This window comes from Phycodurus eques, chromosome 16, assembly GCF_024500275.1.
Source record: "Phycodurus eques isolate BA_2022a chromosome 16, UOR_Pequ_1.1, whole genome shotgun sequence".
Classification (NCBI taxonomy): Eukaryota; Metazoa; Chordata; class Actinopteri; order Syngnathiformes; family Syngnathidae; genus Phycodurus; species Phycodurus eques.
This window is the reverse complement of record NC_084540.1, coordinates 16,031,886-16,047,654: the sequence shown is the minus strand read 5'-3', so window position 1 is coordinate 16,047,654 and position 15,769 is coordinate 16,031,886. Positions and strand designations below refer to the sequence as shown.

The 15,769-nt window shown below is 43.1% G+C and overlaps 1 protein-coding gene across 9 annotated transcripts in view; it reads left to right on the top strand.

The window, feature by feature from the left end:
* The window catches only part of arhgap23a (Rho GTPase activating protein 23a), a 65,168-nt gene that overhangs the window by 41,027 nt on the left and 8,372 nt on the right, over nucleotides 1–15,769 (top strand). For 3 of the 9 annotated variants that reach the window (XM_061699713.1, XM_061699712.1, XM_061699706.1), the window contains exons 5-17: nucleotides 2,494–2,572; nucleotides 2,827–2,887; nucleotides 4,501–6,094; nucleotides 9,450–9,605; nucleotides 10,955–11,066; nucleotides 11,137–11,176; nucleotides 12,426–12,563; nucleotides 12,828–13,136; nucleotides 13,796–13,857; nucleotides 13,945–14,063; nucleotides 14,997–15,115; nucleotides 15,196–15,348; nucleotides 15,580–15,658. In XM_061699713.1, coding sequence (XP_061555697.1) covers nucleotides 2,494–2,572; nucleotides 2,827–2,887; nucleotides 4,501–6,094; nucleotides 9,450–9,605; nucleotides 10,955–11,066; nucleotides 11,137–11,176; nucleotides 12,426–12,563; nucleotides 12,828–13,136; nucleotides 13,796–13,857; nucleotides 13,945–14,063; nucleotides 14,997–15,115; nucleotides 15,196–15,348; nucleotides 15,580–15,658 — 3,021 coding nt within the window. Of the gene's footprint in view, nucleotides 1–2,493; nucleotides 2,573–2,826; nucleotides 2,888–4,057; nucleotides 4,264–4,500; nucleotides 6,095–9,449; nucleotides 9,606–10,954; nucleotides 11,067–11,136; nucleotides 11,177–12,425; nucleotides 12,564–12,827; nucleotides 13,137–13,795; nucleotides 13,858–13,944; nucleotides 14,064–14,996; nucleotides 15,116–15,195; nucleotides 15,349–15,579; nucleotides 15,659–15,769 lie in introns of those variants that run through there. The other 6 variants (XM_061699708.1, XM_061699709.1, XM_061699707.1 and 3 more) reach the window with 6 other exon arrangements.

Sequence of the window (15,769 nt, the reverse complement as noted above, 5' to 3'; positions counted from 1 at the left end):
GTAAGCGAGAACATTCAATCCTGCTCCATTTGCTTTGGAAATTGGGCATGTAATATGCAATATGTAAATGTTGGGTGTGTGACCTGTGCTCAAAAATAATAGGAACACTGTAATGCCATAAAATTAGGGACACTATAATAGGTATGCCCCAAATATTAGGAACACATGTGGCCAAAACATTAATAAGTGTGCAGCTGTGGGCAAAATATTAGAAACACCTTTAAGCCAAATTATTAGGAACACCTCAAGGTCAAAATATTAGGAACACCCAAAATATCATGGGGTACCTGTGGGCAACTTTGAGCCACATCTGTGGTCAGAAATTAGGTACAACCAAAGTATTAGATGCAACTGTGGCCAAAATATTAGGTACACCTTAAGGGCGAGCTGTTAGGCACAACCAAAATATTAGGTGCAACTGTGGGCAAAATATTAGATGCACCCAAAACATTAAGTACATCTTATTAGGGACAAAATATTAGGAACACCCAAAATATCATGTGTCCAACATATTAGTTGCACCTGTGGCCAAATACTAGGAATAGGCTTTACACGATCAGGATTTGTTAGGCCGATCACTGATCACTGATCAGCGAGTTTAAAAAAACGATCACCGATCCGATCACAAGATGGAGGAATGTGTCTATTAAAATGACCTGTTCATTTACTGTATATACTTGTGTACTTAATTGCTAGAAAAATATATATTAACAAGAAAGAATGTATCTTTGTTCCTCTATTTGTGCCAGTGAGGCATAGTGACAGACAGAATAAATGACAACAAACAAATTTTGTTTGTTGGTGTGCCGTGAGATTTTTCAATGGTAAAATATGTTCCTTGGCTGGAAATAAAAAAAACCTGGAAAAGGTTGGAAATCACTGCTCTAGTCAGATCGTGTATTTGTGCAGTAAATGTTTTTTGCAGAGCATTAATCGGATTGGCGCATTATGACATTAAACCCGATCAGGATAAAATGCTAAATATCGGCCGATACCGATCAGCCCGATAAAATAGGTGTAAAATCTAACTCGGAACATTAAACATTAGGAACACTAGTGGCCAAAATATTAGGTATGCGTTCAGGTCAAAATATAGTGTTCACCTGTGGTCAAAATATTAGGAAGACTTTACAAATATTAGGTGCACCCAAATATTAAGCCTTTCTAAAGGCCAAAATACTAGAAGTACCTTAAACTATTCGTTACATCCGAACTATCAAGAAAACCTTCAGAACAAAATGTTAGGTACACTCAAAATATGTGCTGCGATGGCCAAAATGTTAGGGACACCTTAGATATGGGCCACATTGTACATAAACTAGAACCTGTGCCCTTAAATATTCGGTCGTACACCCAAAATATGTGCACATGTGGCCAAAATATTAGGTACACATAATAGTTCCACCTTCAGGCCATCAGAAAGAGTTGGCTCTTTATTTCATTAGAATAAAAGTGTCAATGGGTTGGCGATATAATAAATACGATTCAAGTATGACAACTCTCTTTACATGACTCAAGCTGCCTTGTTGTGTCTCTCCGTCACTTGGAGGCGGCCAAGAAGGAGCTCCCACAAACCGAACGCCAACCTGCCAATTAAGTGTCTCATTCACACTGTCGCATGCCATTAGCGTATGGCAACAAACACACACATACGCTTTCTGAACACTTTTGTTTGCACAGCATGACACCACAGTGAACGCCCATAGATGTTATCCAACAACGCCACGTGACTTATTTGCTGTTAAGCAACTTACGACGTGGCAGACAATAACACAAAATGTAAAATAAAAATAAAAAAAAAGTGGGTCAAAAAGTTTTCTTACCTGTATGTATTTTCAATTTGTTCAAGAAATATGGATACATTCATTTCATTCAGATGTTTCTGTTCCTTTTTTTTGCTTTGTAATCATCTTTTCTTTCGAGCACCACACATGGACATTCCAAGCATGTAGACATTAAAAAATGGTCATCAATATCCATTTGTACATACTTGAAAGTGATGTTACTAAAAAGATTGTAAGTGGATTGCATGGTTTATGTGCCTCTTTAGTTATTTTGAACTTTCTGTTAAACTGAAAAACACCAATGCAAGTGGTTCTATTACCTAACTGTCGTTTTCAAACCATGTATTAATATTAAATCAGTAATCCTTTCCGGACCACTTTAGGGAATCTGCATACCCCTAGTAGTACTCTTAGTACTTAGTAGTAAAGGCAACTGCAAGTCTTTGAGAAACACTGAGATAGAGAAAAACAAACAAACAAAAAGCATAACATTATGTAACTTGGGAAATATCATTTTAAACTCCGCCTACAGTAGTACGTTTCTCAGAAGTTATCTTTGAGTATTATTTTTCCATACCATATTTACATGGCTTTCAGAAAAAAAAAAGCTTTTCTCTTGATGAAGAGCAGTATATAAAATGACTTGTGCCTCCCAAATAATGCCCTATAGCAAATACGGAGTCATGTATGCGCGTCTTTTGTCCGTCAGGTGATCGTCTGGTGAAAGTGAACGGTGAGAGCGTGCTGGGAAAGACGTACTCGCAGGTGATCGCCCTCATCCAGAACAGGTGAGACCCATTGTCACTGCGTGTTGAGAGTCACTGAACCGTGTTGACCGCCTTAAACACGCAGGATAAGACGTAAGGTAATCACTGGTGAAAGAAGTTACCCTCAAGCGCTGTGTTCTACATGGACAGAGAACACGACGCACTTCATGTGCAATTAGGCCTGTCGTACTGCATCTTGTCAGCCTTTCTATGCAAATCACTCCGTATACCTGTATAAAATTGATACTTTACTAATGTCTTACATTTTTCACCAGTGAGAGTGTGCTGGAGCTCTCCATCATGCCAAAGGATGACGATGTGCTTCAGTTGGTAAGTGTGAGTATGTTTTTACATTTTTTTTTTCTTTTACACTTTTTAACCTCTCCCAAATGACGTAAAACAGACTTACTGGTACCGGTAGTTGACTCTCTAGTGAGGCAATGAAATGCACAATGGTAGATGTCTCGTAATTAACAGTCGTCCCTCACCATATTGCGGCTCACTTTTTGCGGTTTCACTGTATCGCAGATTTTCAAATTGTACATATCTAATTTTATTTCGCGGCTTTTGTGGTAGTAATTTTTCCACGCAGACTTTTAATGTGGACTCACGTAGCAATAATTGCGAGCCAGGAGGAAAGAGTCCGTAAAAGGCAGAAAATTCCCAAAATTTGGGATCCTTTCACACAATTAAATGTAACAAATATTAGGTTCAATGCAGGCCACAATATCATATGTACATTTGTTCAAAATATTAGGTACACCTAAAATAGCATGTGCATTTGTGACCATAATATTAGAAACCCCTTACGGCCAAAATATTAGATACAGCTATAATAGCGTGTGTACTTGTGTCCAAAATGTAAGGGATACATTAAGGGCAAAATATTAGGTGCCCCTGTGGTTAAAATATCAGGCACACTTTAAGGCCAAACTATTTGGGACACTTTAAGTCCCAAATATTCAGTGTACATGTGGTCAAAATGTTTGGAACAACTTGAAGCAAAAGTTTTGGGTACACCCAAAATGTGAGTCACACCTGCGTCCAAAATATTAGGAAAACCTTGGGCCACAATATTAGGTACAGTCAGAGAGTGTTGAATTGATTTGAACGAAATACAGGTTCTTGTATGGGGTTTCGTTAGCAGGTGTACCTAATGATGTGGCTGGTGGGCGTAGGGGTTAATGTCATAATGTGGAAGAAGAAAAGAAAAGTTGAAGAAGAATGATGCGATTTTGTTTAAATGACAACAGAATGCTCGTAATGTGCATTGAGCTGACCAGACACGCCTAGAGGTTTACCCTTGCATACACGCGCTGAAGCATCCGAGTTAACCAGCTAAAAGTTGACAGTTGAACTATTTGTATTTTAAACCTCCTTCGTCGTCTGCATCGACTGCATTCCTGGCATGACATCACTCCGCCTGCGCCTCCCTATACACTCCAACTGGGTGGAGTGACACACAGAGACAGAGAGAGAGAGAGAGAGAGAGAGAGAGAGAGAGAGAGTGTAGAAGGAGAGCAGAAAACAAGCTCAAGGGAGCCAGCAGTGAAATAATAACTAGAGTAGAGAAAATTGGATATATCCAACAGAAAAAGGAGCTTTTGCTGAGGACACGTCTACAACTGTGTGTTTGTGTCAATTAGAAGTTTGAGCTCATTTTGGTGAACCGGGAATATTTTCTTCTTTAAAAGGGATTTTCTTAGGAAAATGTAAGTAGTGCGTTAAGTGAAATGAACATAGATTATGTTTTTGTGTTGCTGCTTCCTCAGCAGCGTATTTGTGTTGCTTGGAGCCCTGGAGACGTCTCTGAGCCCGTTGCCATTTTGAGCATTGCAGCACCACGTACAGCGTCTTTGCGAATGTTGTTGTCAAACTTGTTCATGGCATGTAAAAACACACCACCTGTGCAGAAAAAGCCACCTCACCTGCCATCCCTCCTCTTCCAGGCGTACTCCCAAGATGCCTACCTGACCGGCAACGAGCCCTTCTCAGGGGGAGCTGAGAACCTCCCACCGCCACCACCACTCTGCTACCCACGCACCAAGACCATGTCGCCCGCTGGCGTGCCCCCACCTGCCCCCATGGGCCAGAACCAGCTGGATAATTGGAGTCGCTGGCCCTGTTCCCCCAGTCCCTCCTCGCCCCTGGACAACCGTTCCACCGTGTGCAGTCCCGCCAGTTGGCAAGATGGGCGCTCAGTGGAACTGGGTGGCGTGGGTCACAGCAGTCCAGCCCACAGAACGGAGGAGATCCAGTATGGCATGACTGGGCAGCAGCCTCAAGGGCAAACCAGGGGGCGCTCCTACTCATCATCATCCTCGTCAGGGGGACCTTTATCCAGCCCGTTGCAGGTCCACTACCCCAATCACCATCATGGCGCCAACTCCACCCAGGCCCAGCCGCGCAAGTCCAGTAGCTCGGCTTGGACCAGCCCGCCGCTGCCTCATCTTGGTCACGGCCGAAGCGAGCGCTGCCAGCAGGCGCTCTCGGAGTGGTACCAAAGCCAAGTGCCCGAACGTTCTGGACGCAACATGCAGACGCGTCAACGCAGCTACTCCCAGGACCGCCTCAGCGAGTCCAGGAGGCAGCCGCATCTGCAGCGGGCAGGCGGCTGGCCACACAGCGCCTCCCAGGACACTCTGCTCTTACTGCAGCAGTCAGGACCGGGGCACCACGCAGAGCCCTACTGGTGTGGGGAGTGGGGTCCTGAAAGGGGCCATCCTACCTCCAACTACACTAGGACTCGCTCAGAAAACCTGCTGGTGCAGTTTGATCGCCGTGGACGTTCATTGGAGATGTTGGACCGAGGCGTAGCCGGACTGGTTGCGCCTCAGTGTGAGAGGTGGCACCAGCCTCCTAAGCCGCCCCCCAGAACTGACGTCCACCAGAGGCACGGTGGTCCATACCCTGCGACGCAAGCACCTCAGATGGCCCGACACTCACAGCCGCACTCTAAACACCCTACCCAGACCCATTCCCCGCCCCAATCTCAGCAGGCGGCCCCCAAGAACCGCCGGCTTCCTCCAGGCCAGAGCATGGATGACCAGCCGGTGGGCTACCGCAGCTACAGCCCCTCCTTCTACCGTAAGACAGGTCGCATCATGCAGCAGGCCCACTCTTTCAGGGACCCCTCGTACTCTGGCCCCCACCTAAACTGGAACACTACCCCGAAAACCAGCCCACCCGAAGGTGCACCGGACCTCTCAGCCACCACCCCACTGGCTTCCATCTCGCCCGAATCCCAGGAAAGAGTGTACAGGCCCACCAACCACGAGCGAGGGTCGGCAGAGGTGCTGGCGCAGACCCAGGAGGTGGTGATGCGGCAGAAGCCTCCCAGCGGACGGAGGAACGCCCACGGCTTGCGCCACCCACACTACGCGCTGCCAATGGACGGCTTGGAGCCCTCCTTGTTCTCACCAGAACCCCCGGACTCGGCGGCCACCTCGAGCTCCTCGGGAGATGCAGTGCAATTTAAGGCAAATGGCAACCTTGTCCCCCTCTCGCTGGAGGACGATTCGCTGGCATCCATCCCTTTCATTGGTAAGCTTTTGGGCCTCTTCTCACAGAATCGTTTTGTGCCCTTTCCTTCTTAAACCTCTTAGTTCAAAAATTTTGTTTTCCAGTATGGCTCATTTGGTGACTTTTGTTTATTGGCATAACTCAAAGAAACCATAAACTACTTCACAAACAAGGGAAAAGTAGGAGTCCATATCTGTTCCTCAAGGTACAGTCTGCACTAATGTCTCATAATAGGTCTTATTATTGGACTCCAAAGTAACAGCAGCTTATACTATTTGCAGGACCAAAATGTTACAGGTACAGTATGTTCTCAAAATAGGTTACAAAAGGGGTAGCCTTCGAGGGGACCTGCCCAGTGACAAAACCCTGTAAATGTTGTAACTTTAACACAGGTCTGTTTACCTTACAATATAACAACCAGACAGATCAACATGGTTGCAAATTATTTAGTACACCTTGGACAGTAAATACAGGGCTTTTCCTTGGATGAAAGGAATGACAGCAATGAAAAAAGGGAGATTCCTGAGGTTGTTTGACCCACGATAGGGGGGGGGGGGGGGGGCAAATTTCTACCAGGCATGTCCAGACTTGTGCCCGATTCGCTGAAGACTTTCTGGCTCTGCAGGCTTTAGACTTGCTGGTATCACTATTCGGGACACCTGGTCAAAAACTGCAGTTGACATATTGCAGGGGAATCGGCCAGAATCGGCTGACCTGCGAGCCAGCTAGGGATGAGCCCGTCCCGAGCAGGAGAAAGTCATTTGGAGTGCAAAAAGTGGAGTAGGAGGGATTGTGCCGACGAACTTGGAGCACAGTCTTACACCACAGTAGACAGCTAAAACGCGGCAGGTCCTGGCACGTTTAACCGCCTTACTGAAACTATTCCCCATTGACACACTTTTGTGATCGACATGTCGTTGCATTCAAGTGTTTTATTCCTCTTGTGGTACTGTGAAATGATCAAACAGGAGGAGGCACGTCAACAGACGCAAGCGTTCCACTCCGGGCTTACATCGTCTCTCAACACGCCGACGTTGCAAATTAGCGATGGGGTTTTGCGGCACAAAACGTAGCTCCTGCCTTGAATGCAGCTATTGTCTTTCTCGGCAGGATAAAGAAAGAGGGTTCTTAATTGGTGGTTCTGCCATTTTACTGCCCCCCTGAACAGGCCAGTTTTGCTCGTCCAACCAAAATGTAAAGTTTGGTATGCAGGGGGTCCTCAGTTTACGACGGAGTTCCGTTCCTATTGCAGCAACGTGACTTCAATTAGACGTTATCGCTTAGTCAGTCACTAACCTATGGTAACGCAGCAGCAAAGCCCTAATTACTGTAAATGTTTATAGAAACACTTTCTAGGTGTTAAAATATAAAATATTCAAATGAAAAACGGTGCTAACCTAGCCTGCCTTCTTGTGCTACTTGATCACATATTCTGCTAACTAGTTCATTGCTCGCCATTCGTAACCTTGAAACAATGTATGTTGGACCATCGTAAACTACGTGTAGTTCGGTACAGCATAATTTTAAAGGTGTTAAAGGTACCAAAATAACTGACTCCTACCCGTTTTCTGCACCCTTTGGGTTAGCGTACCCACGGCAGTGTTATGGTAGGCGCTATAAAATCAGCAGTCTGTAGCTTGGTTGACAGGAGCTTACTGCGTTAGCGTAGGTAAATGATAGACCACAGTAAGTGTCGACTTAAAGGAACTCTGTCAGAAATCAAGGGTCCCCTGTCGTTCGGCACAGTTTTTAAGGTGTAAAAGGTACCAAAATAATCGACACCGCAGTTGTATGGCAGCGCTACAAAATTATCAGTCTGTTGATTGGTTAACAAGCCTCACCATGTCAGATGCTAAAACTGGAGCCCCCCAAGTCGGAATAATGTAGGAGGTTTGGGGGAAAAAAAATCTGCTGTAAAAAGGAGCAATTACCACACACCGTGTTAACCCGACGCACTGCCTGGTGGAAATGTTTCTTGTATACGGGAAACACAGGGGTCCTTTTTCAGGAACCATTGGGGTTAGGACCTAAGAATTCCCAAACAAGCCACCCCAAACGAGTATTTTCTATGTCTGTGTTTCAAATCGACTCTATGGACTTATTTTAAACCACAAGGCTTTTACTGTTTTTACAAATCCAGCACAATGGCAACAGGGAGAACCTGTTCACTGAGAGGCTCATGCCATTTTGGGATTGATGACACAGTTATTGCAAAGGCTACGTGCCACACAGATCTCAATCTTGCCCTGGGAAAATTCCTAATAGGTGCACTCCCAAAGTACAAAATCCAGCGTCACCTGTCTTTGCTCGGAGACAACGTGGACCTGTGTGTTTCCTCCGAGATCTTCGCAAGGTCCGCCCGCTAATGACAGCCTTCCTTAAAGCCGCTGCCCGGCTATTTCTAGGCCGCCCAGTAAACAGAGCCAGATTCCTCATTCCCAGATTGGGAATGTTTTCCGCCTCTTGCCGCACTGTCCCGACGTGAACAGCTCAGTCTGCAGAGCTGTGCTGCCCTCTGTTGTTTCCACATGGAACATTCAACATTTTTTTTTTGTTGCCCTCTTTCTCCCAGCCAAGAGGTGTGAGAGTGTTATGTATTTGTGCAAGTGTGTGTTATGTTTTATTTTAAGCAGCAGCCTAGTCTACCAATTGTACCCATGTCCATGTGTGTGCGGTGCAGCAACATCGTTAACCTCTTTCTCACACAGTTTCTGCATAACTGCTCAAAAGCCAACTTTAGCAGCCGTTGTGAAAGGGGCTGTTTGTCACGAAGGTCCTGAATTAAACGGCGCTCTTCAACCTGTTCAAGCAACAAACTAGTCGGGCATGATTTAATTGCACCCTCCACTGGTTCCAACCAAGTAGTGATAAATCTGTTTTGTTTACACTCACCCCTTGCACACTGCCGTCATGACAAATTGCCGCATTAGACGCGTAACGGTAGAGCCATAATTTAGAAGTACTTGCTTCGTGATTTCTGCCACAACCTATTCGGACAACAAACTAGTTGGGCCTCAATGAATAGGACTTTCTCTTGGATACTGTATCCATTTTGCTTCCGTTAGCCTCTTTTATACTACCTTAATGGCAACTTGGCGCATCAGAGGCATAACGTTAGACACTGCGGCTGTGCACATTCAGATAATTAGATGCATCCTTAGTGCAAACGATGACTACTTCATGCTCACATTGCAGCATGGTTGCATGTTGCATTCAATGAAAACGGTGAGGAAACCGTAAACTGACAGCAAAAAAATCCCCCTCCTCTTAATTCCTCTTGATCATTGGCTCCTCTCCCTCCTAACACCTAACCCGTCTTCCTCCTCTTCCTCCTCCTTTCTTGCCGACGTTCCATCTTTTCCCGACCTCCCTACAGATGAGCCCACCAGCCCCGGCGCTGACTTGCGCGCCCGCCATGTGCCGGCGTCCTCGGTGGTCTCCAGTGGCATGAGTTCGGCACCCGCCACGGTCGCCAACCCCGCTTCCCCCACCTTCACCTTCCCTGCCACTAGGCTCTTCTCACATGACTGCAGTGAGTTTGCCCCCTCCCCCCTCTCCTCCCTGCCAACGCTGCATGCTTTGCATCTGAAATGCTGCAAGTTTCTTTAACACAGAAGAAGAAGCTAGTGTGATGTTTTAGGAACCTTTGCTGTGCTTGTTTACAATAGGTTATAATCAGCTTCACAGCTGAAATCAAATCCAGTGATTTTCTCCATTGAGTCCCCTCCAAGTTTTTAGTAGGATTTGCACAATTTTCTCTCTTTCTAGTGGGACTAAGCCAACAAGATAATGACTCATTCCTGAGAAGATGTCTTTTAAAATATAATGGGAGACGCATTGATTTGTTCATGACAAAGAAGGATTTCCAAGGAATTAGTCAGTGTCTTGTAAGAGTAAACCACACTTAAACAATTTTAACGTTGCTACTGACAATCAAAGAAGGATTTCTCTGGAATTAGTATCTTCTACAAGCCTGCCAAACTTCAATAGTTTAACAATGACACTGTGAGAGGTATTCAATTGGCAATAAAATAATTTATTAGAAAGAGTATACCACGCTTGACACACGTCGACGGCGTTAACGAAACAACATACAATTCTCCAGTAATTAATCAGCACCTTATAATGCTAAACCAGACTTGAATATTAACATTACACTGAGAAATGAAAGTAGTATTTGCCACCATCAAGTAAAGTAGTTTTAACAACTGCACTATCAGAGCTTTTCATTTTACAAAATAAGGTTTTTCCAGGAATTAAGCGGTGTCTTCTAAGAATTTACTCCAATGGTTTACCAATGACACTGTCAGAGAGATATTAATTCCACAACAAAAAAGGAATTTCCAGAAATAAGTTAGCGTTTTGTAAGAGTAAAAGAAACAACCGCAAAAAAATTTTTTTGAAAATGTTTTCTAGGAATAAGTGTTTGTGTGTATCTTTTCTTTTCCAAGATACTAATTTCTGGAAATATTTGGGGCTCGATGTTGGATATAAAATGACTTGATTCAAAAATGTTTTAAATTCTATTTTTTTGCAATCTATATGTAATTTTTGCATGCTGCATGTTTGCAACATAATTCTGGGCTTAGTTGTCTTCCGTGAGGAAAGAAGCAGTTCAGATGCACATGTTTCGCCCGGTTGTAATGTCAGCGTGCATGTAAACAAGCGAGACACGAAGACGGACAGCTGAGCTTATCGCCACCCAACTTCCCGCTTTTTCGCTCACTCACCCTCCCCATTGTCACCCTATCCGACACCAACGGTGATTGGCATTACATCACCATTCTTTCTTTTCTTTTCCCCCAATCATCCATCCATCCTCCCCTTTTTCTTTCTTTCTTTCTTTTCCCATCTCCACTGGTTCATGCTGTCGCTGAGCAGGCGCTATTAAATCGGGTCGTCGTTCCTCCTATCTTCTAGCCATCACTGCCGAGCGCTCAAAGTCCTGCGACGAGGGACTCAACGCCTTCCGGGAGGAAGGGCGCGTCTTCTCGTGAGTACTTGCACACAGACATCACATTAGTCCAAAGTAATGTCATTCAACAGGCTTTGTTTTCCAACAGGAGGCTGCCAAAGAGAGTCAAGAGCTTCTTCACTGATGGGGTGGGTTTCCAAAACTTTTAACTGGTACTGTGTTTTGCAGCCAAAATACTACCTTCTGACATCAAAATGAGATTTGCCACATTAACACTAGATTTTGTTTTGTTTTGTTTGCCAAGAAGACACAAAGACAGTATTTTGCCATGAAGACTATATATTTTGCTACACAACACTAGATTATGCTATGAAAGCAACATTTGGTCACAAAAAACACTTTTCAGTAACACTGGAAATATTTTCGGAAGAAAAACACTAAATGCAGCATTACGGCTTCATATTTTGTCCCAAAACATAGATTTTGTCTTTAAATCTATGTATTTTAACACAAAACAGTAGACTATTTCTTGAAAACAACACCGTATTTGGCCATAAAAAATATGTATTTTGCCCCCAAAAGAAGTGTATTCTGCTGCAAATAAATTAGATTTTCCCTTAAATTCTACGTTTTGATGGAAAAACACTCGATTGTACCTTGAAAACACATTTTGTTACATAAATGCTATTGTTTTGCCTTTATTTCTATATTTATTTCTTTCATATTTTGATGCCGAAACATGAGATTATGCCATTAAAAGACATTTTGTCACATAAACCATCTATACCCTGTGATAAAAATGACTTATTTTGATAAAAAGAACATGCAGTACATTTCTGCCACAAAAAAATCTTATCTTATTTCCCCACAAAACATGAGCAGGTCAAGAGCGCACTGCATTTCTGCCATATAATCACTAGATTTTTAAATTCTGTCACATAAACACTGGATTTCATCATGGAAAATTTATATTTTGCCACTAAAACACAATTTTGCCTGACCAATTATGTATTTTGCCATAAAACACTAGATAATGACTAGATTTTCCATGAAAACATATTTATAGTAAAATGAATGACCTATTTTGTGCTGGGGGAAAAAACAAACACTATTATTCCAGGAATTTGCCATGAACACCATATAAGGAGAGAGAAGGAAAGCTAATCATTTAGACTCTGACTGAAGGCAACACCTGATCTAAAAGAATACATTCAAAATATTTATCAGAAATTCTGATTTAATACTACAAAACAATAGTTATTTGTTGCAGTAGTGGTAGTATTGTGAACGCCATCAGACTGAGAAGTAAATGTTAGTAATATTGTGTTGAGATTATTTTCCTCATTTAAACTTCGATTCAACTTTTAGTTGTGTTGCAGCTCCCTCTGCAGCACAATATGTGAGAAGGACACTTGTTTCTGTGTTTTTTTCCTTCAGTCTTTGGACAACATGGGCACGGCAGAAGAGGTGCGCTCCAAGCGCCACTCCACCTCAGAGCTGGGCAACATCACATACAGCGACGTGCGGCGGGAAGGCTGGCTGCACTTCAAGCAGATCCTCACCGAGAAGGGCAAGGTGAGCTGTGCCGCACTTTTTTCCACACTTTTTATGTTAAAGCGTTCTTCCATAATTGATTTATATATACAACCACGTAATAATAACATTCAAATAAACAGCAAAAATACATTTGATCCATTTTGGAATAAGACTGTAACATAACAAAATGTGGAAAAAGATAAGTGCTGTGTGTTCCTCTCCAAATCATGTCCAATCAACCGAACCCTACCTAAACCCTGGCAAATGGCTCCATCTACGTGTGTGTGTGTGTGTGTGTGGCAGAAGGTGGGCAGCGGCATGCGTCCATGGAAGCGCGTGTTCTCGGTGCTGCGCTCGCACTCGCTCTTCCTGTACAAGGACAAGCGCGAGGCTGTGCTGCGCGGCGCCACGCTGGGCGGCGGCGCCGAGGACGAGCAGCCGATCAGCATCCGCGGCTGCCTGGTGGACATCGCCTACAGCGAGACCAAGCGCAAGCACGCCCTCAGGCTCACCACGCAGGACTTCTGCGAGTACCTGCTCCAGGCCGAGGACCGAGACCACATGCTGGACTGGATCCAGGTCATCAGGGAGAACAGCAAGACGGACAGCGAGGTGGGCTTCAGGCCGCACAGTGCCTTTAAAGCTGTTGTGTGTTGAGATCTAAATTGAATAATTTTTGGCAGAATCTAGGATTTTTTTTACAAACGTTGTTTTTAGGACAAACTCTGTTTATGTGATATACTATGTAGTTTTTCATCACAAAATTGAGGATTTTTGTGATAAATGATGATTTTCTGACAATATTTGTCATTTTATATCAAAATCCAGCATGTAGACCGCAAAATTTGTAGTCTTATTGGCAAGCTCCAGCATTTTGCAGCAAAATGTCGTTGAAATATATAAAATGTAGCATTTTGTGGCTAAATATATAGTTTTCTTTATGGCAGAATCCATCATTTTGATGCACAATGTTTTAGGCACAAAATGGCATTTTGGAATAAAATGGTATATATTTTTTTTTTGGGTGGCGGGATTATGTAGTTTTGCATTTTTTTTAAATTATGTAGTTTTCATTTTTTTAAAAATATCCTAATGACAAAACCTTGCATTTTGTGGCACAATAAGTTATTATAAAGGCAAAATGTAATTTGTACTTTATGACAAAGTATGTAGTTTTCTTGGCAAAATCTTGCAAAATATCACATTTTTAGTTCAAAATGTAACATTTATTTTAGCATTATGAATAGTTTTCAATTAAGTTTTTTTTACAGGAGCTGGGCTTTTCCAGTCAGGCGCTAATCAATAAGAAGCTGAATGACTACAGGAAGCAGAGGTAAGGCACCTGAGCACAGTGGTTGCGTCACAACTCCCACCTTGTTGACTTCACTCAAAGCGAGCGTGCCTCTATCGCCCCCTGCAGTCCAACAGGAAGTAAGCCCGACTCTTCGCCCAGGATGTCTCGCATGAAGCCTCCCTTCCTGCTCGCCAAGACTGAGAACGCTTTGGGGGCGCCGCGTTCGCCCAAACCAGACAGCAAAGGTCCCTATCATAAATGCATATCATAAATATTGTCAAGAAGTTGTAGTGGATAAATATTTTGTTTTCATGGCAAAATCTGGTGTTTTATGACATTATACTGCATTTTTGCTGTACAATATTGAGTTGTAATGGAAATACATTCCTTTTTTTGGGAGGTAAATACATCTCATGTCAAACTGTAGTGTTTTGATAATATAATGTATTTTTGAAGTAAAACACTGTGTTTTCATGGCAAAATTGAAATAGCAGCAGGCAGATTTTTTTTATGGTATAGCACTTTTCTACACAAAAACTGTTTTTATGACAATATGCTATAATTTCATGGTAAAGTATTTATCTTGATACTGTAGAAAAGAATCAGGCGTCCTATGGCAATATATACTGTATTTTTGTGCTAAAATATTTAGTTCCTATGGCAAAATGTTGAATTGTAATTTTCTGCAATTTTGTGGTAAAATCATTTGTTTTTATGGCAAGATACTGTGTTTTGAAGGAAATTATTTTAGTCTCGTGGCAAAATCTAGTGTTTCTATGGCAATTTACTGCAATTTTGTCATACAGTATTCAGTTTTCATGCCAATATCTAGTGTTTTATGGCAATATGTTGCATTTTTTTTAGGGTAATATTGTTTTCACTACCAAATCAAATTTATTGTTTTCATAAGAATGTTCTACATTTTGTAGCAGCATATTTATTTTTTTAGCCAAATCATGTGTTTTATGCATATTGTATTTTTTTGTTTTTATGGCAATATAGAACCTTTTTCATGGTAAAACGTTGTGGTTTTTCTTGCAAATTTAACGTGTTATATGGCAAGGGATTTGATCAAATGTGTAGTTTTCATGTCAAAAGCTAGTGTTTTTGTTGAAAAAAAAAAAGGAAAATTTTTGTGTTTAAATATTGCATTCCCTTGTCATCTAATGTGTCCCCAGACGAGAGCAGCCCTCCCAAGTCTCCGTGGGGAATCAACATCATGAAGAAGACAAAGAAAGCGGGACCTAAAGCCTTCGGCGTGAGGCTGGAGGACTGCCAGCCGGGTATCAACAACAAGGTCAGACCTCTGATTTCTCTCTCCTCCTGCTAAGGATGCTCACATCACACTCATTATATGTTGATCCGGATCTGATCCAGTTCATCCCGCTGATCGTGGAGATCTGCTGCCGTCTGGTGGAGGACATGGGTCTGGAGTACACGGGCATCTACCGCGTGCCCGGCAACAACGCCATGGTGTCACTGCTACAGGAGCAACTCAACAAGGGCGTCGACATCAACCCGGCAGAGGAGGTCAGGAATTCATATGCCAAAATGTGGTGTTACACTTTTAATCCCTTAAAACAAGCGCAAGAGCTCTCGCGCTGTGCCAAATCAGTTTTGGGTAGAAATACTGTAATTTATTGTATCTGGTCGAATATTTCTTCGTGTTAGATATGTTTGTTTTCAAATATGAGCCAATTTTTGTCATTTAAACAGGAAGCTGCATCATTGTCTCCTCTTTGTTTCTTTTGTTGTGGACAGAAGTGGCAGGACCTCAACGTCGTCAGCAGTTTACTGAAATCTTTCTTCCGGAAACTTCCGGAACCACTCTTCACCAATGGTGAGTACGCACACACAAACACACACACACACACACACACACACACTCACACACACGCTTTCTCTCTCGCTTGTGAGCTCTCTCCACACTTTCTCACTCACACACTCAAAG